The sequence below is a fragment of the Lissotriton vulgaris genome, chromosome 6 (genome assembly GCF_964263255.1).
Source record: "Lissotriton vulgaris chromosome 6, aLisVul1.2, whole genome shotgun sequence".
NCBI lineage: Eukaryota > Metazoa > Chordata > Amphibia > Caudata > Salamandridae > Lissotriton > Lissotriton vulgaris.
The window spans coordinates 390,247,111-390,272,344 of NC_141694.1; the positions used below are offsets into that span (position 1 = coordinate 390,247,111).

At 42.5% G+C, this 25,234-nt stretch overlaps 1 protein-coding gene across 1 annotated transcript in view; it reads left to right on the forward strand.

The window, feature by feature from the left end:
• Positions 1-25,234, forward strand: part of MYOM2 (myomesin 2) — a 731,038-nt gene that overhangs the window by 50,884 nt on the left and 654,920 nt on the right. The window contains exon 2 of the mRNA XM_086926415.1: positions 2,874-3,000. Coding sequence (XP_086782541.1) covers positions 2,894-3,000 — 107 coding nt within the window. The 5' untranslated portion in view covers positions 2,874-2,893. The remainder of the gene's footprint in view (positions 1-2,873; positions 3,001-25,234) is intronic.

Genomic DNA, 25,234 nt, shown 5'->3' on the forward strand with positions numbered 1-25,234 from the left:
CACAATTTCCATTCAACAGGAGGATTTCCTGGGGCTGATAGAAAGGCAGGAGGAGGTATTTTATTTGGTTGCATGTTGAAAGTAAAGTCAGATATCAATATAAGTAAACAATACATACAAATGAGGCTTGAGAATCTAGTTTCAGATAAAGTCTAGTTACTGGATTAACAGCACTACGTGTTTATAATCACTGCAGCAATAGCAAACATTATTTCTAGTTGCTAGTGTGCAAATCACTGCTACTGTGATCGGCACTAGGAGTTTATACTGGCTGCTCCATGATTAGTACGATACTCCATGGTGTGTTTATCACTGTGATAAGGGTTAATCTGCTGTGTGCTGGTGTGTGAATCACTGGTCCACACCTTATTATCCTCACCCTATTACTAAATCCCTTAAAACAAGAAAGATTATTTTCCACAATGACACCACCATCATTCTGTCAAGTACAATGGCAAAATAAAGCATGTTTCAGCTCCTTGACATGATATGCCCAAGAGAAAATGGAAGCCGTTGCTGATGTCACCCTACACATCCTAATGCCTTTGTGATGCCGATTGAAGCACTGTTGTGCGGCTCCTCCCAGGGGGCTGCAACTAGCATCACATGCCAGGAACCCAGATGCCAACTCTTCCGATAGGATCATCGGAAGCAAATGTTTCCGACACGGCTCCTATGCACACTGACCCTGCCAGTTACGGACTTTGTGAGCTGCACACTAGGTTCAATACCCACACATCACCACTGTAAAATCGACAAGAAATGCTCAACAAATTCCTTTTCATGTACGTTACTTATTTCTGCTTAGAAGATCGTACCTACAACCGGCAGGGCTGAGATCCAACTGGCAACTGCCACTCTTTCGATCTCACCACAGGACATTTCACTTCCAATGTCCCCCCCAACATTTCATGCCCAAGACCCAACACAGCTACCCTGCAAAAAACTGCAGTTATTTGGATAAAAGAAAGACCCTAAAACACCTTAAGGTGTCATGTTTCATCACAGGGTTTCTCCTCTCACTGGCAGAAGGTTTTCAACCAACTCCGGCTTCAGCCCTTAATAAAGGTCATCCCCCTACATCAATATATTTGGTCAATATGGTGTGAGATCAAATATATACCAAAGGGGAGAAAAATAAGTTAAAACAACCTATTAGTAGACAGGAGGCTTTAATTCTGTCACTAGTTGGTAAGGTTAAAATATGAAACTGGAGGGAAATATTTCACACTGCTAGGAGACTAGGTTCACAGTTACATTCTCAATTAAATAGTTCCAACAATATGCTGAGCTATTGCAGTACGAAGTTAAATGCCACCATTAGGCTGGATAACCCTGGGTGAAAACACTGCATACCTCCATTCTCCAATTTTGCAGCATACATACAGAGAAAAGGTTTAGCTGTGGGAGTGGTTATATACACTACAATATTGTTTCACTGATGACAGGAGAATAGTTTAAATCTACCCCATCAAATTATAGTGAAACCTGAGTTAAGGTTTTCTTTTTACCTGGGTGAATTCTACTACACTTATCCCTCCGTCTATACTTGATTAGATGCAGTGGCTGACCATGTGGGTTTAATATTTGATGAGGAGGTCACGGGTCAGAACATATTAACGACACCCTGACTTCTTGACAGCAACCTAACATAAACACTTGCACAAACAAAAGATTGGTACAAACTTTGCAATCTGAAATGCAATCACATCAAAATTGCTTTACACCATTGTGGTAGAATAGTTAAGAAAATATCGTGGGCATAATTTGATGGGCTAGGATACAGCATTGTTAGTTCAAGCATTCATCATCCCTTTGTTTGTTGTAGCTGAGAGTGGCAAGAAGGCCTAGAGTCGGGTTCTGTGCTCACGGTACCATAGGAAGCAAGCCACACCTTACTGACAAGGTCAAGTAGAATGAAGCATCTGTAGTGGATTGTAGTCCCTTCTGGAAACGTCTTAACTGAACAACATGTATTGGACTATTCACATTAGGAGAAGGAACAGTAGTGATTTTCATAAGGCAATTCTTTCTCTAAAGTGGTTTTGCCATTGCTTGTTTTTATATGCTTCCCCAGGTGTACTAGTGCCTTTAATTGAATTCATAAATTAATTGATGCACTTAAATGAGAGGAAAATACCTCATTACAATTGGTTACATACTAGGCGCGGGAAGTACTGGGGTATTCTCAGGAGCATCCGACTTCATTCTCAGTAGGATCATTTACTTCCGTTAGCTCAGGCCATGCTCTAATCACTTCAAGATTGGATTACACAAATGTGCCCTATTTGGGCTTACAAGAGTCGCTCATTAACCGTCTGCACATGGTACAAAACGTAGCTTTGTGTCTGTTTTAAAAAACGCCTCTACATCACCAAATGTCTCAGCATCCGAATGCTCTCCACTGGTTGACAATTAATAAAACTATTTTTTAAGACCCTGCTGTTTGAACACTGGGCCTTTTAAGGCTCTGGTCCGCCACACTATCATTTTTTAATAGCCTTATGCTCCTTGCACAGTTTACTTGTTGAGACCCATAAGATGAAAAGGATCAGGAAAGAGGGTGATTACTGTTTCCTTTTTGACAGCGCAAGCCTGGTATCTTTTTCCTGTTCAGGTGTGCATTGAAGATGAATCTGCTTACCATAAATCTCTTGAGACTTGGCCTTTTAGATTGTGATGTTGTATTCTCAGTCTGTAGTTGCCTTAATCCTCATGCAGAGACACTCTCAGCAGTGGCTGTGCGAACTATACATTCAATAAATCATTCCTTCACTTAAATCCACCTCTGCTGTATATGCAGATTGAGCTTAATATAAGTTACGTCTTTACTAAGAACCAATTATTGATTTCCAACTCTTTTTGAATTTCAGGCTGAAACAACTGAGAAGTCATGTCTACCAAGGCACTGCCTTTCTACCAGAAGAAGCACAAGCACTATGACCAGACATATCGCAATGTTGACACAAGATATGTTGTTCAGGAATATTCCGCCAAAAAGTAAGGCAACAATTATGAATATGTTATAAAAACAATAATGAAGAGTATCATCCAAAAGCATGTCTTTCATCCTTGAATGGTCTGATTATGTTATGCTATGATTTTGACATTTCCAGAGCATGTAAAGCCTTTATTAAGTCATAGTAGTTTATTCGTAATATGTTGAGTAAAGTGGCAGCTGGCATGAAAGACGGGGGGGGGGGGGACAAAAATAAATCAAAAAAGTAGTAGAAAATAATAATTCCATGTATATTCCTCGCTGGGGTCTTCTCCAGGCAGGCAGGCGATATCTCTCGGTGCTCAGGCCTATGGAGGTGGGGTTGGGCCTCGGGGTGAGGTTGCGCCTGTCTGGCTGTGACGGGTGCGTAGCCTGGTGTGGGGCTAGGGGTGGCAGCCATTTTGGTGCCAACCCGGAGGTCACTTTGTCAGTGTGCTCACTCTTGCTGGAGGTGGTGCAGGGGTACACCCTTGCTGCTGGTGAGCCTACACTTTCTGCCGCCCTGTGCTGAGTTATACCCCTATCCGGGGCCCTGGATCTGGCGGTGCATTTAAAGTGCGGCCGTTGAGGGAGTGCATCTTCTGACATTGTGACCCTGGCTTTGATAGCTGTGGTGCTGGATCTGGGCCTGCTACACGTACTTTTCTGGGATCCTGCACTGCGGTGGTATCTAGTGATTATGGACCGCTACCCTCCTTCTATGTCTACATAGTGTTTGCAACCCCCTTGGCAGTGGTGTTTTTCACCATTTGGGACTACCTGGCTACGCTTTGGTTCCATTTTGGGGTGTCTGGGCACCTTCATGGAGTGATTGCCTGCATGACTAAGGTGCTGTGTCTATGCCTAGGTACCTCCTCTATCTGCTGCCGCCAACTGGATGGGCTTAGTGTGACACACTGATTCCTGATCTCATATTGCCCCCTCATCGGAGTGCGTTGCTGGCCCACTCCACCTTTCTCCTCGCCGCCCCTTCAGTACCTTGGGACGATGGGGCGGACAGATAGGCATCAACCTAAGCTCTCTTTTGAGGCTAGGCGGGTGTCCAAGACACCGCAGAAAGCTGCCTCCGATTCGGAGGCGGACGTGGCAACAGAGAGCTCACCCGCGTTGGAGGCCACACTGGTAGCTATGCAACTGACATTACAGTCAATAGAGGGGGCGTTGGCGACTGTTATTAATCGGTTGGAGCATATGTCTTCACATCTTGAAAAACAGACCTCGCCTATCGGAGAAGTGGAGCAGAGGGTATCGGCTGCGGAGGATGGGTTAACTACAGTAACGGATAAAGCATTGAATATGGAGAAAGTGCTGTCTTTAATCCATGCCAAGAATGAGGACTTGGAGACACAGTCCCGGCGCAATAACATCTGCGTCACGGGACTGCCGGAATCCACCAACGTGGGTAAAATGGAGACATACATGGAGCGCCTCTTCACTGATATTTTCGGCACTGAACATTTGTACCCTATGTTTATTATAGAACGTGGCCACCGCTCCTTGGCTGCGAGGCCTGTCCCTGGGGCTACACCTCGCCCCATAATAGCTAGGGTGTTAAATTACAGGGACCACGATACAATACTTCGGCTGGCCAGGGAGAAGGGCACTATCGAATATCAGGGAAATACGCTTGCATTTTTCCCAGACTTCACCGTGACTGTTCAGGCAGTGAGGAGGGAGTTTGGCACAGTGAAACAATTTCTGCGGAACAAGGGGGTGCCATATGGTATATTATATCCAGCCCAGCTGCGCATTGGCCCCGCGGCAGATAACAAAATTTTTCCTCCCGGGAGACTGCTATGGACTTTGCTAAAATGTTGAAACATTAGAAGCGCGACTCCACTGTGGTGTCTGAGGAGGTGGGCCTGGAGGAGACGGAGTGAAACAAAGAGGGCAGTGACGGCTCCAGGGTGTCCCCGACACTTGACTCTAGTTATGCTGTTGCTTCTGTTTAGGGGGTGCTGACCTGATGCTGGTTTTTTGGGGGGTGAGCTTTACTGACCTGTCTCTTTTTTCATCTTTTTTCATCTTTCTTGTACTTGGGAGGTGGGATCAGTGGCAGATGCCTACTCTGGTGGGTGTTGGGCACCTTGCCTATCTCGATGTCTCCTGGCCGCTCTGATGCCTGTTCTTTTGTGGGGTGGGTATCTCCAAATTTAGTTTCCTCATTATGTGTTTCACCATTGGAGACATCCACCTTCTCTAAATGTTGTGTAACTTGATGACAAGGTTGACGTACTGTTGGAGGGGCCCCCTTTCTTACATCTATTGTACGGGTTAGCTGGCTATGCTGGTCACACGATGAGCCTTATGTAATAGCTATTGTACGAGGTATGATGTACGGCATTGTTACAGATGCTCGGTCACCTCCTACTACGTGGGAGGGTTCTGTCTCGGCACCCCCACATATGGGTGTACCCCGACATGGGTGTGTTCAGTTGGGTGGGGGGGCTTTGGGCGAGCTGGGGGAGCTTTGGCAAGTTGGGGGAGCCAAAGTGGGAGGGAGGTACGGGCTGTTTGGGTTAGTTAGGGAGGTGGGGTTGGTCAGGGGATGGTGGAGAGGGAGTTGGTTGGGCTTTTTCTGGGCCTGGTTGATGTGTGGAGATTGCGGTACCCCGGGGTGCGTGAAGGGACGTGCTATACGTACGCGCGTGACACATGGTCTCGCTTGGATTATTGGTTGGCAACGAGAGATATTAATGTCTGGGTGTCGCAAATCTTACATCTACCCTGCACATTGTCGGACAATGCCCCTGTGCTCCTGGACGTGCTCATTCCCACTTATGCTCCAGCTCCCTTTCGATGGCGGTTGCAGTCTTCAGCCTTGTTGGATCCGGTGTTTGGGGATGGTGTAAAGAAGCCATAGAACATTACTTTGATGAAAATGCCGGCTCTGTGCACAGTGTAGGGGTCGTTTGGGAGGCATTCAAAGTGACCGCTAGAGGGGCTTGCATAGGCTTGCAAGCGGGGGTCCTTAAGTCATTGCGCAACTCTATGGTACGACTGGAAAGTGAGTTGTCTCAGCTTGAGCTTTCCAAAGTCCCAGCTGGGGTTCGTAAATTGGTGGTGCTCTCTCTCCAATTGGCTAAGCATAGGGTGGCCATGTGCTGGGATGGCATACCTGCACCCAAACTCACCCACTATGAGATATGGCCTATTGCCGTGATCAGCTGGTGTGCTATTCAGCGAGTTTGCCGGTACAGTCCCGTCCGCAGGATGTATGGGGACCTTACACAGAATTTATGCTTCAACACTCCAATGACGACTAAATGTACCTGTTCGATATGATATGTTATCACTACATTGCACTGTAAATGGCTCCCTGAATGTCATATGCACCTGCGTATACTGATATGCGGCAACTGCTATATGCCCGACGGATGGTCCGGACTCAGGTGATTGTACTTACTGCCAAGCATACCTTAATGTTGGCCTTGCTTGATGTTTCCTATGTATATGATGTGTACATTTACTTAATGAGTCCCTGTTTTACAGTATGCCCTTTGTATCTACTGGGAGAGAACTGCAACTGTGTACCACAACTGTATAATTATTGGTTTTCTTGTCTATGTATCTCTGAAATTGAGAAATAAAACAAACAAAAAAAAGTAATAAAAATCTTCAGATACTTTGGGATCTTTTTTGCGCTATATAAAACTTTATAAATAAATAAAAAAGCTGGGAGACCTACATAGAGGCCATTCGCATAGTCCAGTCTAGCTGTCACAGTGGCATGTACTATGACTCGGCGGCAGTCCTCTGGCAACAAATGGAGGAACTTCAGCAGGCTTCTCAATTTGCCAAAACAGGATGCTGTCACTTGCTGGATTTGGGCAGAAAAAGAGAGATCAGTCTCCCACTTAACCCCCAAATTTTTAGCCATGGTTACTGGGGCAGGAGGGGAACCCATTTCCAGTGGCCACCACTGGTCCGCTGATGGCGGATTTTTTTTCCCAAAGAACAGCACTTCTGATTTCTCGGCATTGCGGTTCAACTTATAATGATTCATCCAAAGGGAAATATCTTTCAGACAGCCCTTACAGCTCTTGAAGGCTACCTCCGGTTGCTCTTTAAACGAAAACACCAACTGGGTTCGGTCGGCGTATGATATCGCCTTCACACCCCAATTGGCAATGAGAGAGAACAACAGGGACAAATATATGTTGAAAAGAAGCGGGCTTAGTGACGACCCCTGAGGAACTCCACACCACATCTGCTTGGGTTTCGACCTGTGTGATTGTAGGATGATTTGTTGAGTGTGGTTGATAAGAAACGATTTCAGCCAAGCCAGAACTGCCCCCCCAAGCTTATGTCCTGGAATCTTTGCACCAATCTTGAGTGTTCTACCGTGTCGAAAGCTGCGGATTAGTCGAGGAGCACTAGTATCGCTGAAGCACCTGAGTCCACCGACATTCTTAGCGATTCTCCCACCTCCAAGAGAGCTGTCTCAGTGCTGAAACCTGGTCTGAAACCAGATTGAGTATTGTGTAGAATACCATGTTTCTCAATGATATTGGTCAGTTGTCACTGCACCAATTTTTCCAGCATTGTTACAAACATTTGTTTCAAATATAAGCGCAAGGAGCACAATCAACTCTAAGATTGGCACACTCTTTCTAATCACCATGTAGGAGAAGTTCCTCCTATGGCTGTAGATTGACAATCATTGCCTACCATAAATTCACCTCCTTTGGATGGAATTTTACATATGGATTAAAGTGAGCAGTGCACAGTCGATCTTTGTTCCAATTCTTTTCACCTTCTGCAAGATGATTTCTCTTCTGCTAAACCCAGTGGCCAATCTGAAGGCCATTTACATTTCGGCCCCATCCCCTCCACTAGTAGAATTTCATGTCAAATTGTGAGGCTCGGGCTATAGGAGGTTCATGTTCTCCACCTACCACTACCCAAGCCATAGATACGGTTTTTATTATTTCTTGGAATGTGGTTGTCATAAACTCAAAAATTGTATTTCCTGACTCGAACAATTTTATTGAACTGAACAACATCTGCTTGTTCCATGAAAAAGGGTCTTTGGAACTAGTCTTTAAACCTGGGCATCTTAATTTCTCAACTCCTGCTATATGTGGTTCTGCAGGACGACTGACAGGAGGCTTAACGACATGGATCAGATTAGATCTGAATTCAAAATAAAACAACTCTATATCGATGACCCGATATCATAGCGGTCCGAATTGTGACTGGTAAGTTAAAATATATTGACATCTATAATGTTTTTGTCAGAGAGGTTAAGGGAGCCCTGAAATCAAAACGTTCGATCTTAGAGGAGCCCCTGGGGGAACATTGCGGTGAATCCCATCTAATATTAGCAGAGAACTTTAACAACGCCTAGACAATAATGGTGTCAACTTAGCTGTGAAAGAGGATGAGGCCTGGGGCGTCCCACAGGTTGATTCACCCCAGATATACAAATGGAATGAGGCTGCCTTCCAGTTAAAAGCTCTCTCGCTAGAATTTGTGGTGGGATCCACAAATGGAAGAGCCAAATTTAATAGAAGGGGGCTAGTACTTTTAACAACTTGTTCCTTTCTAGTTGCATAGATTATATTCTAATTGAGCTCAATCTATGGCAACATTTTAAGGATATGGTTGCAAAGATTAGGGATGAAAGCGAACACATCCTGATGTGCCTTATCATGAAATATTTCTGTCCTAAGTTGGAAAGTCAACATCAAACTGTTGTTGTTAACACTAGGGATATTTACTCCACCAATGATGAACGTTGCATCAGATGGTCCCAGTTAATAGAGACCCCGGACCATCTGACTTCAATTAGTGCTGACTTACAATTATGTTTAGTAGAGATGGTTGAAAGCATCTCTAGTGCAAATGATTGAGGCTATGGTTGACATTCCTAATATTTTTTTAAGAAAATCTTATTCTATTTTAGCATTCCAATTACCAATCCTTAAAATGGCCCAAGTAAATCCAAAACTTGATTTAATGGAGACTACAGGAGTCTTCGCTGCCAGCTAGAAGAAGCACTGAGATCGAAGGACATCCCCTGGATTCATCCAGCAAGAAAGGGAATGGTGTCATGGGAGGTGGCAGGACCTGAAATTGGTCTGTTCAACCAAAGAGTGAACTAAATGTTGGGCCCTAGTTATGTAAGGACGGGATGGTCAATCACCCACTCCACATAACTATATTGCTCCCTCTGCATGGGTTGGGCATTTTTGCACCTTATACTCTCCCATCTACTCTATTTCCCCAACAGAAGATGTATTGAGCACCTCGTGCACAGATGATTTAATTACTTCATCTGAGTTTTCCTTTGAGCTAGCAGATGTTACACTTGTCATGCATTCAATAAACAAAGGCAGGGCCCCAGGACCAGAAGGCATATTGGCAGATGTATTATTAAAGGATAGGGATAATTGGTCTAGGTATATCCTTACCCTGGTGAATGTTATTGTAAGTGGAGATCCCATACCAGAATCCTGGAAGGGAGCTAAAGTTATCCCCATATACAAGAATGGAAACAAATTGTTCCTGTGCAATTACAGGCTAGTCAGCTTGATTGATTGTGTTCAGAAAGCCTTTGCATGTCACCTCTTGGGCAGGATCCAGGATTGGATCAATGATAATGATGTCTTGTCACCTTAACAAGCTGGATTCTGGAGGAAAAAAAGTACCACATGCCATGTTTTCCGGTTCCTGCTCCTGTATTGGAGGATGGAGGATGGAGGATATCGGTGGAGGCAGCATGTTAACCCTAAAACTATGGCAGGTGCTATCTCGCTTTGAAGATTCTGCAATGCTGTTAACTCGAGATCAACTCTGCAAAACCAAGTTTATGATTTTTAAGAAATATAAATAATTTAAAGGTAGATTAGAGCTGGGTGGTACACTGCTAGAGAGGGTAGATGTTTTCACCTACTTGGGCATAACTTTATCTTCGACCATCACATGGAAATCGCAAGTGGACCTAATGACCCTCAAAAATAAACAGATTGCTGGTGCCATAATCATAGAACTTAGCTCCTTTTAGTGCAAACCCATCGTACCAGCCTCACAAATCTATGATGCAGTAAGTTCTGTGTTATATGGCTCCGAACTGTGGGATTTTGCTAACATATCTTTCCCCACAAGTTCTGAGAAGAAGTTCCTGGGAAGTCTCTATCACCTCTCTGTCAGCACCGCACTGGCACTATTAATGCTTGACCTGGGTAGGAATTCATTAGCTGACAAAACTAAACGTTGCCCCTTGTTGTTTTAAAGAAGGCTCTGGTCCCAATCAGAATTGGCCCAGTACAGATTGGCCCACAAAGACGTGATTGAGACTGACATATTCCACAACATTTCCTGGCTCCAACAAATTAAAAAGCTTTTAAAAACGATTGATCTGCAAAGCCTATGGGACAACCCATCATCTGCATCAAGCCTGAGCGCAGTGATGCTAAAAAAATATTATTGTCTGTGGGTCAGACAATCGGAGGCACAACTGGCCGTTAATTAATCTTCAATAGGTAAATTCTTCATTTAAATGTCGCAGTTTCCTAGAGCCTTATTGGGATTGTATCACTGCACCTCTGGACAGGAAATTATATTTCCAATTCAGGGTTGGCCCACTGCCCCTAAAAACATTTAACAACAAATGGGCTCCAAATTGTGACCTTTGGTGTCTGATTTGCAAATAATCTACAGAATCGATTGGTCACGTCTTTTTTGCCTGTCCGGGCTACATTGTTTGCCTCCAGAAATGGATGAAACCATTATGCAGACTAATGGGGACCCGTAGCAGTTGGTCTGCGCTTCGAATTCTTAGATCAGACTCAAAACTCACGTATGCATGTGCCATCGCAAAGTTTATCGGGTGCATATGGGTGATAAGATCTAGGTTTGCAAGTGTGTCTTAAACTAATGTTATTGCTGTTAACTATATCAACTGATTGTTCCATATCATGGACAGTGATGAATTGCATTGCTACATTTATGTTCCCATTAAGATATGTTCTTCCCCTTAATTTATGTATCACGTGCTTAAGTACATTTCCCGTTCTGACATGCTGGGGTACTAATATTTTCTTATTTGCCCTTAAGTCACTAGGCATTTACCATGAGGCCATAGAAACTGACTGTTGTTTTTACAACATTCCAAAGAATTTCTTTGACTCTCATACTAGAATGTATTTGTATTAGCATGTTGACCATATATTTTGCATTGTATATGTTTATTCTTTGTGTGATTTTATGACTAAATTGTCAAATAAAGCTTATTAAATCTGATGGGAACAAATAATTTGACTTCGGCCAAATGAAAGTTTAACAATACATTTTACTTTGTATGCTGTGCACCAATTCATTTAAAAGCAACAGAATTTCAGGCCCACTGATCCATTTATTGTATGGCTTAAAGAACAGCTGTAGTGCTATATAACAGAATTGTATGGATGTTCTTGAACTACACTACAAGAGATATTCGTTGGTATGCATAGGAAGCACATTAACCTGCTAAACTAACTTTCTATTCATTTTCACCTACTGCTATTTAGAAGTGGTCTCATAAAGCTGCCAAAGGAACTTGCAGCCTGATTCATCAAGCTTTATTGCGCTCGCAAAGGGCCAGATTCTGAGAATCTGGGGCCAGATGCATCAAGCGAAATGCGCTCGCAAAAGGGCCAGATTCTGAGAATCTGGCCCTTTGCAAGTGCAATTTTTGCATTTGGGATGCATCATCCCAAATGTAAAAATCGCTAATTGCGATCTCGCAATTTTGCGAGGAATTACATTTAAGGAATCTCTATTTGAGATTCCTTAAATGCAATTCATCATCCTATTTTTTTTTGCGAATTCGCAATTTCTAGGCGCAATTTACCGCGAGGTCAGACCTCGTGGTAAATTGCGAAAACTCAGAAAAATGCATTTAAATGCATTTTTCTGAGTTGCATGTTACACACACACATGTCCTTTGGACATGTGTGTGTGCAACACGTGTAAAATTTCATTTGAGGGGTGCTACAGGGTGTCCTGTGGACACCCCTGGCACCCTTCAAATCGCTATCTTATTTGCGATTAGCAAATTGCTAATCGCAAATAAGGAATACTCCCCATTCATTCCTATGGGCCAAAAGGCCCATAGGAATGAATGGGTAGCTAATTGCTAATCGCAAATAAGGAATACTCCCCATTCATTCCTATGGGCCAAAAGGCCCATAGGAATGAATGGGGAGTTATTCCTTATTTGCGATTAGCAATTAGCTAATCGCAAATAAGGAATTGTAAGGAATCACATTTTTTTTGCATATTCCTACATGAATCCCGTTTTGCGAGTCCTTAATAGCGATTCGCTATGAATCGCTATTAGGGCCTCGCAAAACGGGAGCATGATGAATCAGGCGGTAAGTACATACTACATATGGCAGACAATACTTTATAGGCATTGACCAAAACAAATACACCTGGCCTTCGCAAGCTGGTGCTATTGTACTTTTTTCGGATGTTTCATTGCGAGCATGGGATGCGCAAATAAAAAGAAGCAGCCATATACTTGCAATAAAAATGTTAAACTAAAAATGATAATCTTTACATATATCATTTTAATAAAAAAACTATGAGTTATTCCTAGTAGGACGGCGTACTTAGGATGTCGAAACTGTTCGTAGTTGTAATGCACATCACTGGAAAATATGGCTCTTACTGCTTAAAACAGAATGTACTCTTGGCCTCGAAGTACTGTGGGGTGATGCGAGGCTGGGCCGCGGTGGCGCAGCTCAGTTTCGGTGGCCCCTGAGCTCCATGCCAGGAGGCTGAAACCATCCCTGCCTGGTGACAGCGTAGCAATGGACCCAGAATACTACCCGGGAGACTCTATGGAAGGAGGGGGCTGCTACCCCACGAAGACCGTGGTGAGAGTGTGGAAGTTGGCTACACAAAAGCGAGGATGGTGCGGTAAATTAACACTGGCTTACCCCCCTATGGGACTCGGACCTAAACTTAAGCACATGAGTATGATTATAACTCATGTTCATGAGTTCATCCTGTACATGCTAGTTCTGATGTTGTACCTGAAAACCCCCTTTTTAAACATCTACACAATTATGCAGAAGGCTTTTTGTGCAGATTGCACTCTACTAATTGCCATTTTAGTTTTTCAGTGAATCAAGCTCCTTTGGCGGCAATACATTTAAAAATCGTACCCACACAATATGGGGGAATTAGAGCAGGCAACTAATTCAATTAAAGCAAACATCTCTGAGGCATGAAAGAGCTTTTCAATTAACATTTGGACATAACGTAATTGTGAACTAGATATCTGAGCACATTAGATTGAATTGAATAAACGTCCCACCTACTGCTGGACCTACATTCTCAAACGTTCCATACAAACTGCCACAGCTGATCACGTGACCGTGCCATATTTTCTTCACTATGAATATGGACAATTCTGCAAACATTATTGACAGGATTGTATTTAATATTCATTGATGTGAATGTGCAAGAATATTGCTCAGCACTGAATGTATAAACTGAATATTTCATATAATAGCTCACTTTACTCACAAATGCAGTCATAGTGAAAACCTTTCAAATACATGGTACCTCTAGCAGTTTAACAATAACATATGAATGTTCTGTTACAAATAGTTTTCTTCGCTCGTACTCCGTCACTATTGCTCTTGTTAAAGGAGAAAGTAATTAAAATATATTTGCCACTCACAAGTTATTTATTTATATTTTAGGGAGTCCTTGGGGCCCTTGACAAACTAACAATATAAACATGATCATTGTAGTATTCGATGCAAAGTTAATCAATACATTAATCTTCACCTTATTTGCTAAATTCTTGTCTCCCATTAGATTGTAAATTGTACCGGTTTAACGACTTTCACCACAGCGTGTGTGAACAACAGATAAATAGCTCTAAGAAGCAACACATATAGAGGGTCTAAGACTTCACTCACATGTTGATTGCCTGGAGCACAGCATTCAGTTCGGCAGAATCTATGTGCTCCCACGGAAAAAAATTACTTGTATTGCACATATTGTCTTGTGGGAATGCTTTGGGTGAAAATGGCAGGCCATAATTGTTTATTGATGGTGACAAACCTATGATCAAGGTTAACGACCTGAGATGTTTATTACTTAAAGTTATTACTAATGAAGTAGACCTGACGCATTTAACTCGAAAAGCATTTGTTCAAGCTAATAGGACTTGAAGTGTGAAACTTTAATACTGTGTTAAAGGCTGTCATCAGTTATTTTGTTACATGCAATCTCACAGATCACAGTAGAAGGCAAGGGATTTGGTGAAGGCTACCTCCTGACTAAACCTTGAGGTAGAAGGTTTGGAATGCGATAATCCTTCTTAGGTTGATTTGGGTGAAGAGGAATATTTTTTGCCAACTGTACCTTTGTACATATTTGACATTTTAGACTGTGACTTTGATGGTTGCTGTTAGAAATGGGATTTCTGGTTCGCTATGGTTTGCGCCTAAGCCAGGCAGAAACCACCACTCTAGTCAGGGCAAGGGAATTACACACTGAAGATCACTCCTGCTCACCCCCTTGGTGGCTTGGCATGAGCAGTCAAGATTATCCCAGAGGCAATGTGTTAAGCGTTTGCGCAAAACACACACAGCAGCAACACACTGGGAACACTACAAAGGAAACTCCACACAAGGTTATATAAAAACATTATGGCTGCATCACATTAGGCTTTAAACACATTATGCATAATCATCATAAGCATAAACACATTATGCAACCTCTGTAGGCATCACATTAGGCATAAAATACATTTACACCTAACTCCTGGACTTGGAAAACAAAAGCGCCCCGTTGGTGCAGCTGCCCGCTCTTGCGGTGCAGCTGTAGCACCTGGGCACCAACCGGGCCACCTGGTGACACTCCCGGCACCCCCCAATGTTCAATGGTAGCCCCCACTCAACGGGGCTTCTCCTGGTGCCTTCACAGCACAACTAAAAAGGGAGTCTCCAGCGCAGCCCTACTTACCGGGGCTCTTCTGATTCCTGGGATGCTGCGGGGCAGGCACCGGCAACTTGCCTCGACTGGCCACGCCTCTCTGTCATGGAGGAGGGGTAGGCTCCTGCCCTCCTTTCGGCACCACTCTCCTGGCAGGGAATTTCCTCTTCCTGGCCATGCCAGAGTCAGGCACCTTGCCTGTCTTCCGGACCGCTGCACGTTTTGGCGGCGGCTCCTCGTGTCCGGGCAGATGCGGGGTGGGCTCCCACTTTCCAATAAGCATCAATGCGGGGTAGGTTCCTGCCTTTGAATAAACACCAATTCGGGGTGGGTTCCCACTCCCTCCTGGACCACGGGGGAATCCCCATGCCGGGATTCCCTCTCAGGCAGGTTGCAGCCTCATGCTGCAGGGCACCAGCACTCTCCCCATCCTAGGAGATATGTGTAGAGCTCAGAAGGCGCTTAGGCAAAGTTTCAGAGGCGCAAGGTTGGGCCCAGGCAGGCCAGCTCACAGGGCCCTCCAGCAGGGAGACAGACTTTTGTGGTGGTACCTTCTGGAGCCCAGCAGCAGCAGGAGATCCCCAAAAGCACAAGGAAGCACACCTCAAACATGTGGTCACATCCCCGGTACTTATACCACATTTTTCTTTGTTCTGCCTTGGCACAGGGCTAGAGAACCAGTCCCAACTGGTTCCGGGGGGGTATTGGAGCACTTTGTTTTACAGGGCTACTCTTCTCATTTGTCAGGTGGGGGCTCGGTCATCAGATACACCACAGGGGTGTTGGAACCAGCATTCACCTAGGCGGGCACAGCCCTATTCAGGGTAAGAGGACAGCTCCTTCCACTACTCCAAATGCAGATCTCCTATTCAGCCTAGCACTGACTCACCTTCCCTCCCTGGTGCCACACACACCACTCAAGGCCAGGCATGCAATCCACATCATGCAGGCAGACACATAGCACACAGAAATGCCAACTTCTAAAAGTGGCAGTTCTAAAATAAAGATAATAAATCTACGCACACCATTGGGCAGCATTTATTATTACTATTAAAAACATACCAAACTTGACCATGCTGCTCCTCTCATTTCAGGAATAACCACTGAAACACTTATCAGGGAATCCCCAATTAATTCCTATGAAAGGGCAGCCTCACAGCAGTGAGAAACCAAAATGGCTGTTTGTCACTACCAGGTCATGTTACCCACTTAAGGTATATGTTCTACCTTTTACCTACAATGCACCCTCCCCTTAGGGCGAGCTAGGGCCTTTTTAGGGGTGACTGACATGCAGTAAAGCGATTTATCTTGTTCTGTGCTTTCCCATTATTACTGTTTGAGTGCAGCATTAATACTTTGCTCATTGCCTCTAAGTTAATCCTGGTGTCTTTCTGCCATGCTATATCAGGTTTTTTAGTGACTTTGGTGGTTCACTCTCACAAGGATAGTGATTATTATTTGAGGTGGAGTTTCACCCCCTCAACTAAAGCTCCAGCATCTTACATTGGCCAACATACCTAATAATGTGCTTCAATAAATCTGTAAGTATAGGATGTCCCAGAAGCACATACTCCAAATCATCCTGAGAAGTAATTTTACTTTGAGGGCATCCATTACATACAGATCCTTTAATTGTATTCAGGCTTGATGACACATAATTTAGCTGTCACATATCATACTATTACATACATGTAAAACTGGAGCAGATTAAAGATTTCAAAGAACCTATATAAGGTTTTAGATTCATCTTCTTTGATTAAGATTTCCCTCTTATCTTTTGCTAGTATTCTGTGTAAAACACTTATCACTTGGAGAGTCATAATCCATCTGAATCTGCACATTTTCAAACCAGATTTTGTCATTTTCAATCAAATATTCATATACATGACTTGATTTATTTTGAGCAAGTAATAATTATCATGTTTATCATGAATACTAACTCAAGAGGGTTTTCAAGTGTTTTGAGGACCACATTTAAACTTTATATAGAATGGGAGTGCAGCATAGGCTCATTTCTACTTCTCCATCTCATTAACAGTTCAGAACTTTACTTTTTAAAATGAGACAGAAAATATATGTTAATATTTACTACGATATATGTAGGGTTATCAAAATCAATTGTAGGATGCGGTGGTCATAAATTCCCTCCCTATTGAAACTATGTACATACCTCAAGCCCAATACCTTTTTTGAACCTGAAGATCAGTCAAGTCCAAATATTTGTCAATGGTGCAGCACATTTCTTTTGTTTATTCTTGAAACTCTACCAGGAAATATAACAGCCAGAAATAGATTATATTTGCACAAAAATAATGTCAGTTTGAGGTAGCAAGGAATCATCTGAAAGAAAAATTAAACTTAAAGTAGAATGGCATTTTGATAGAGATTTATCTCCCAAGAAACATACCATTTTTATTCAATACTGCAGTACATTTGTTATTCAATAAATTTATGATGAGCAGTTAAGGCAACCTTGCATTTATCAACAATTCCCTTGAGAGTAGATGGCAGATAATAGACAGATAAAAATCTATGTTAGCGATATTCACTGTATGCTTTATTTTTCATATTCTGGTCCCAGCTTCACAACCTGTTTTAAATTCACATTATTGACCTTTACAAATGTTATGTTATCATATTCCAAACGTTATCTGATGTTTTTATAAATAAATTAACAATGGTGGAGGCAATGAGGCACCTATCCTGGTAGACCTATGTATTGTCCGCAGTATCTCTGCCCTGGAAACAATAGTGCAATGCAGTTAACCAGAAACACTGATCTTTGAGGTTCTTTCTTTTTATTGTATTCAATTTAAACTGCTAGTTCCCCAAATTGAAAGCCTTTTCAATATCTAGAATCAGTATAATGCAGGGTGTTTTCCCTCTACTTATATTTAAATATTGTCCAAGCCGATAACCCAGTATTTTGGCAAGTATTTTATTACATGTATTTACTAGAATTATGCAATTCTCAGAATGATCCACATTCATTTTTGGATGTGGTACTGAAAGCTATGAGGTGATACTTAAAGCTTTGGCTATTTCTCCAGAATCACTATATGATTGAATAGTTCTCCCATTCTTGGGAATATGTCACCATCAAAAGTCTTATAAAATCTCATTATCATACCATCTGTGACATGTCTCTTGTTAATTCCTACCTCTCGTAATTCCTCTGTGTGACTTCTGGATTATTTTCTTTGCATTAATCCTAAAAATGATTAGGAACTTCTTTGGTAATATGTTTGCATGTATCATATTTTTCATGCTGAAATACCAATATTTCCACAATAATATCTCATTGTGTGGTAAATCTACTTGTCCTTTTCCCTGGCTGACCAAGCTAACAATGGCCACACTCTCTCCCCTTCCTCATTAATCTTCTGCCCAAATGTACTGAGGTTCACTAGTTCCTTTTTTCTGAAAACATTATTTTACATATCTCAAGTATAGTTGCAATTATTCAGACTCTCTTATCTCTTCGCTGGTTCCCAGTCCTAATCATTTACTTTTTCATCTGATTGCACGTATCCCTTAAATATTGTAGCATTCATGTTTAGAATTATTGTTACCTCCCCTTTAATTGTCCATTTAAATCATTCACATATTACTGTGATAAATTCTGTTAGAAATTGGGTTTCAGGTTAGCAAAGGTATGCACCCTCAACCACAATCCTATTCAGGGTTATCCACAACACATCCTAGATTATCCTGTGCTGACCCTCTGGTAGCTAGGCACTGAGCAGTCAGGCTTCACTTAAGAGGCAATGTCTAAAGTATTTGTTCAACACTTCAAACAGTAACTTGTAAAAAAAGGCACCACATCAGTGTAGACAAGTAGAGAATATTTATACGAATATGACAGGACCAAAATGACGAACATCCAATAAGTAGAACCAGAGTTAAGGATGTTTTTTTTAGAAACAAACTGAAATATAGTGCTGAAAAGCATAAAGCACCAACTCGGGCTATCTGGTCGCACTAGACTGGGTAAAATCCAAAAGTTCAGGCCGACCGCAATGGATTGTGGGTCGAATACAGGGACCAGCCTTAGCCTGTTGAAAAAATACCTTGAATGCATTAACATTAAGATCAATGTGGGGTGCAGAGGAGGAGATAAGTCGCCGTTCATTCTTAAGATGAAGACGATGCATCAGCAATGCGCAATCTGTTGTCAAAGTGGTGTACTCGAGCCTCTCAGCTATAGAGATGAGTCATTGTTGATGAAGATGCACTGGTTCTGAGTGGCGCAACAGCATTGATTTTTACTGAAGCAGCACTTTATATCAACTTCGAGGGGCCCAGGACTTTGGTTCCACCACTTGGCAGGGCAAGGTGTGCAGCAAGCAAAGTTCAGTTACTGTAGCAGGCTGAGTTTACGTCTTAGAACAGGAGGCAAGACAGCAAGCCCTTGGAGTCACTATGAGTTCAAGTGAGGTGGGTCCCGTCCTTCTATGTCAGGCTAGAGGATTGCAGGCAGCAGGGCGGCACAGCAGAAAATCAGTTCTTCCAGAATAGCAGTCCAGCAGAGTGGCAATCCTGCCTCCTGGCAAAGTCTTCACAGGTTCAGTAGTTTAGTGGTTAGGTCAGAAGTCCAGGTCATATACCCAGTGGTGCTTTTGAAGTGCACAGTGGTTCTCCTTCCCCAGCGGTAGCTTACTGCAATGGGGAGATTACGCTAAAATTTACTCCCTGCCTTCCCTACTAAATTCAAGGCAGATGGTCTTTTATAGCCTGCTCAAAGTGTTGAGGGGAGCAAAACAATTCAAGTTTATTCTTTTAATTTAGTCATGCCTTTAAAGGACCACAGACTCCAAATTTCAGTTTGGGGTTTTTATTATAAGGCCAAAAATAATTGAATATAAACACACCTCAATATCAGAGTATATAGGTACATAAAAATAAATACAGAGCCGAGTCTACGAATATAATTCATTCGGCACAAAACCAAAATGCAACAAACAATAGAACCTGAGTCTAATTCTCTTTTTATTAGAGAAGAAAACAAAGGTATCTTTCCCTACTCTGCTCTAGTGGCTGTTTCTCGGCATGGACATCAAAAGTAAAAGATCTGTAAGGGACTGAGAACCATGCAATGTGAGTGGCAAGATCTTAATCACATGAATCTGCCCCATGCACGCATGCACACTTCCAAACAACCCATGGAATGAATTGGCCTTGGACATAATTGTTACCATAGCTAAGAAAAACATGACAACCTACATTATAGTCCTGTTGGATTCATATCCAGGTGGCCAGAAATCAGATGTACTTCAAACATTAGTTCAAAGATTGCCATAAAGTTTTTTACAGACAGATTTGCTACTGAAGGGCTAACATTGACTATTGTGTCAAATAATGGAGTACAATTTTGCTCTACAGAAATACTAATATTCTTAGAGGAGAATGGCATCACCCATCTGCACTCAGCACAATACCACCCAGAAACCAACAGTGCTATCAAGCTCTTCAATAAAACATTCAAGAAGGGATACAATTAGCAAAAGTTAACAACCTTAATTGGAAAGCAGACATTTTCAAGGGAATTAGAGAATTTCATCTGACTGCACACCAAAGCACTCTGAAAACCCCATTTGAGGTATTAAGATTACCCAATTTTCAAGTAGTTCCTTCTAGAATGAAATGGGGCAAAGGACGGATAGATGTGAACACCAGACAACCCTGGAAACAATGAGAAATGATACAAAATGAGGCCAGAAAAAAAAATATGACCAAGACAAACACCCCAACATTTCCAATGGTGTGGTCGTAGATTGGGTAAAGATTAAGGGCCTTATTTAGATCTCGGCAAATGGAATACTTCATCCCAAACATGACGAATATCCCGTCCACCATAATACGATCTCCATAGGATATCATGGGAATGTAATGGGGCAGACAGGCTATCTGTTACGTTTGTGACAGTGTATTTCCCTCTGCCAAATTCTGAATCAGGCCCTAAGTCTCCGAGTGAGGGTGGCAAAGACTCCAAGTTTTTAAAAGTCATTAAAGTAGTCACACATTTTCGCAATGCTATGAAGACTGACACTGGTAAAATATGGAATTTGGGGAAGATGATGAAACTCAGTCACCCGAAATTTAGAAAGGATGCCAACCATCAGCCAGCAGGAGGAGACTCAAGCAATGGCAATCCTCCTGGCAGAGAGAATGGGTTATTGAATACTGCTTACAACAAACATCACAATGGGAGTTTCCGTTATAGAGAATGGACACGTCCCATCAGACCACCAAAATACTCAAAAGACTATGTCCATGATTGCAAAGGAACTTTCATTGTGTGCATTAAACCCTATAAAGCGTCTCTTTTACATTGGTTCACAAGACAATGTCAGGGATTATAAAAGGTATTATTTGCACCCTGTATCCTACAAGTTGTATCTTATACAAAGGTTTACTCACCTGTTTGTAAAGTATTATGCCACCATGTGTGCTCAACCTCAGGACTACCCCTCCTTCTCTTGTTACTTTTTGTCATCAGTGTGGAGCCATCCCCTCCCTTTGTCCTCTTCCCACTTCCTTTAACCCTTGCATCTTGTCCAGTGATGAAAGGGGGGTGTATGGTATACTCCATAGTGGTTGTACCCATTGCCTTGACTCCTTCTGTTCCTTGGGACATTAGAACAATCCAAGATAGCATTCCAACTGTGGGGAGAGTGTTTCTCTCAGTGTAGAGCTGTACCTGTGCTGTGGTTAGGGTGTTACCATAAAACCTCAGAGCCAAGAACAGAAAAAAGGACATCTTTCTAAATGTGCTGTGCAAACAAATGATGGACTGATTGAGGACCAAATCAAACATTCACCCCCAGTCAAGAGATCTGGGTTAAATCCATTGCTCTTTTGCTCACCATGCCATCCCAGTTTAGACCCAACCATATGCAAATCAGTCTTGACCCTGTGCCTCATAGGAACAGTCCAGCCCAAACTCCCAAGCCAGGTCCTCACTATACCGGAAACTAGCATCCTGGAACCAGTTTCAGGGCATCACCCCTCATCAGCCAGATTGAATCCAGTGGCACAGCAAGCAAGAGAACCATGTCTGGGCATACACTTCCCACTTAGGCCGACAAATGCAAAAAGAACAGATGATGGACGGAATGCTAAACAAATCAAGCATTCACCCCCAGTCACAGATCTGGATTAAATACATTGTTTTTTTGCTCACCACACCATTATAGTTTAGACCCAGCCATATACAATTTGGTCTTGACCCTACTCCTCGTGGGAACAGTCTAGCCTAGTATGGCAATACCAGGCCCCCCTGGACCAGAAATGAGCATCCTGGGACCGAATGTGGCTACTTTTCATTACCAGGACATACAATACTTAATAGTGTATGTGCTACTTTTTGATTACACAGCACCCTGCACTATGGGCTACCTAGCAGCTACCTTAGGGTGAAATATATGTGATAAAAGGGGAGTTTAAGGCTTGGCAATTGGTTCTAAATGTCAAGTCAATATGGCATTGTAAACTGCACACAGTCTCTGCAGTTATGGGTATCTGACATGTTTAAATGTAAATGTACAGGAATTTATATAGCGCAAATCACCGACCGGTTTCAAAGCGCTTGCTTAGGGAACCCGTCCTGGTATTCCCCTGTGAGATAACCCCGGCAGGGTATCCGCAAGGTGAAAGCCCGGCATCCCGCCGCGAGGGGCCGTTGTGGAGATTAAGCAAGCTATTGCCCAGAGTCGCAGAGTGTGAACCCATGAATCGAGTAGGCACCGGAGCGAGAATTGTCGAGTCCATGGACATTTTAGGACTCAAGACCCCGCCGAGTCGGGAATTGAAGCCTGGTCCCGGACTGACCTCTGCTTCCAGGTCTGCCTTCTCTAACCAGTGAGCCACACTTCTCCACGGGGTACTTGAGTGGGTGGCAGAATCAGTGCTGCAGGCCCACTAGTAGTATTTCCAATCCCAATAATTTAAGGTCCGGGGATCCAAGTCCCGGGTGGCATTGTCTAATAATGCTATGAAAATCAGTAAGTTTGAGGGGGCTTCACTTGAGGCACTGGACCTCTCTGGCATCTAAATTGTTACTGTGGGGAATGGTTGCAAGTGTAAACCCCTCGCTCTTGTACGAGGAGATCTCAGTTCCTTTTCAAAAGGCTCTTTTTAATTTTTTTTATTGATGATCTTTTTTACAATTATTTTCTTGTTGTTTAGTGAAGTTGAGAACAAAAATGGTGTCCTTGAAATGAAGATATTCCTAACAGCACATTACTGCACCCGCTGACGTGTTTCGCCCATGGAGGTCAATTGGTCCTGGGCTTTCTCAAGGCTTTTTAAAACATTTTTTCAGCACAGTCTGATTCATTCAAGCACCGCTAAAATCAACTGTGTGCTTCACTTTTATATTTATAGTGTTGAGGTTTCTAAATCCTAGGTCACTCCCTCATCGCCGCGTCTGGATGGGAATTACTAGTAGAATTTAATTAACAGGCATATGCAGTGCACTCTACTAGGGATGTAAAGGTAAATTAAATATGGCAATTATGGATATGTCAATCAAACCGTATTTTAGGAAGGAGAGCATATGCACTTTAGCACTGGTTTGCAGTTGTAAAGTGCTGAGAGGCTTAAGGCCAACAAAAAGAATTCAGCAAAATTGGAGGCTAGCAGGAAATGGCTGTACCTAATCCAAATAAAATATTCTTCAGTTGAGTTGAAAATCCAATTTTAAACTGAAATTTACTGGAGGAAATGAAGTAATTATGAAATGAACACTTATGCTTGTTAGATCTAAAAAAAAAAACATACATTACCATTAGGTTGTTTTTAATGGAAGATTCTGATGCAGGTAAATCAAAAATCATAATTAGGAATGATCTTAAAGAGACATGAGGTAGCCTTTTCGAAAATAGAGAAATAACGGCCCAACGTTAAAGGTAAATGTACCAGCTATGTTACGGACGCCGCGTCATCTGGACAAAGCCTGAGACGTAGATCATCAGCCGACCGCCATCCGTTGGAGAATTTTCCACTGGGGCTTTATTAAACCCGTGGACTCGTGTTACCATTTTCTGCTGATATAGACGCGGTGTTTGGATAACAACGAATTACCTTTCAGAATTCTTGTGCCTGCTGGACTTCATGTATATACCGTCAACGTCGATCTGTTCAGGATTTTTTTTTTCCTGAAGTGACCCAGGAGTTGTTATATCTCTTCTTGAATTCGGCCAGGATCTTTTTTATCTGCAGCTGTCTGAACTTTCAGCTTCAGGATTGGTATTCGTCTTGAGCCCTCTGCTTTAGTTATTGGAGCCACTGGCCCTTCTAGCGTGTCCAGCCCTCTACATTTTCAGTTTTTCATCCTCGCTTCATTTGAACCGCATCTTAGGCATTGTCCTTGCCCAATTTATTTTTTGATGGAACGTCCTGATTTGGAATTCACCTTATTTTGGATCCGTGCCTGTCTCTGATTTATTGGCACTTTGAACTATTGCTGTTGTTTTGTACTGTTTGCAAAAAAATGTTTTTTGTTCCCCCCACTTGTGGTCCAGAACTACAGAGAACTGTATCTTTAGTGCCCTGAGGAAGATGTTGGCTACGAGGTAGCCTTGGCACCGAAATGCACTTCGGCACCGTGCAGGACAGAGACATTTGGACATGGACTTCCAGTAAATGCTCGGACTCTATTGCCCACTCATAGTATTTGATTGGGGTCTCTGTTCCTTTTCTGTTGTATATATGTATATATATTTATAGTGTAAATGCTGGATGTGAGTGTTTCTGACTGAGTGAGTAGCTAGATGAATGGGAGCTTTTTTATGTATGTGTCTGAGATTTGCTTTCTATTGTCTGATATCTCTGTGGAGACAAAATATTTTGAGTTGTTTACGTAAAAAAATCATCAAAAAAATTGTGTGTGTCTCTTAGGATTTCTCTTTGTTCAGCACAACATATGATTTTCGTATGCATCTTTATTTGAGTTATTGAAATATTTTTGTATCTATTTACTTAGTATATTCATTGTATCTCTAATAAATGTGGCTTGATTTGCATTATTGTTTTTTGTTTATTTGGCATCACATTCTCCCTGTTTTGGACACATGTAGACTTGTTGCGCTTTATTATTCCTGAGACGTTCTTACGCTCTATTACCATCAGTTGGCAGGTGACACCTTTTCCTTGCCTTTACGAGGTAGAGCTTTCCTAGCCTTTGGGAAAATAACATGACTTAAAATTATTGAACCATGAGCAGACATTGTTCAGTATTAAAAACTTAACATTCTCAGATGAATCCACATCAGATTATGGTAGGCTGTGAAT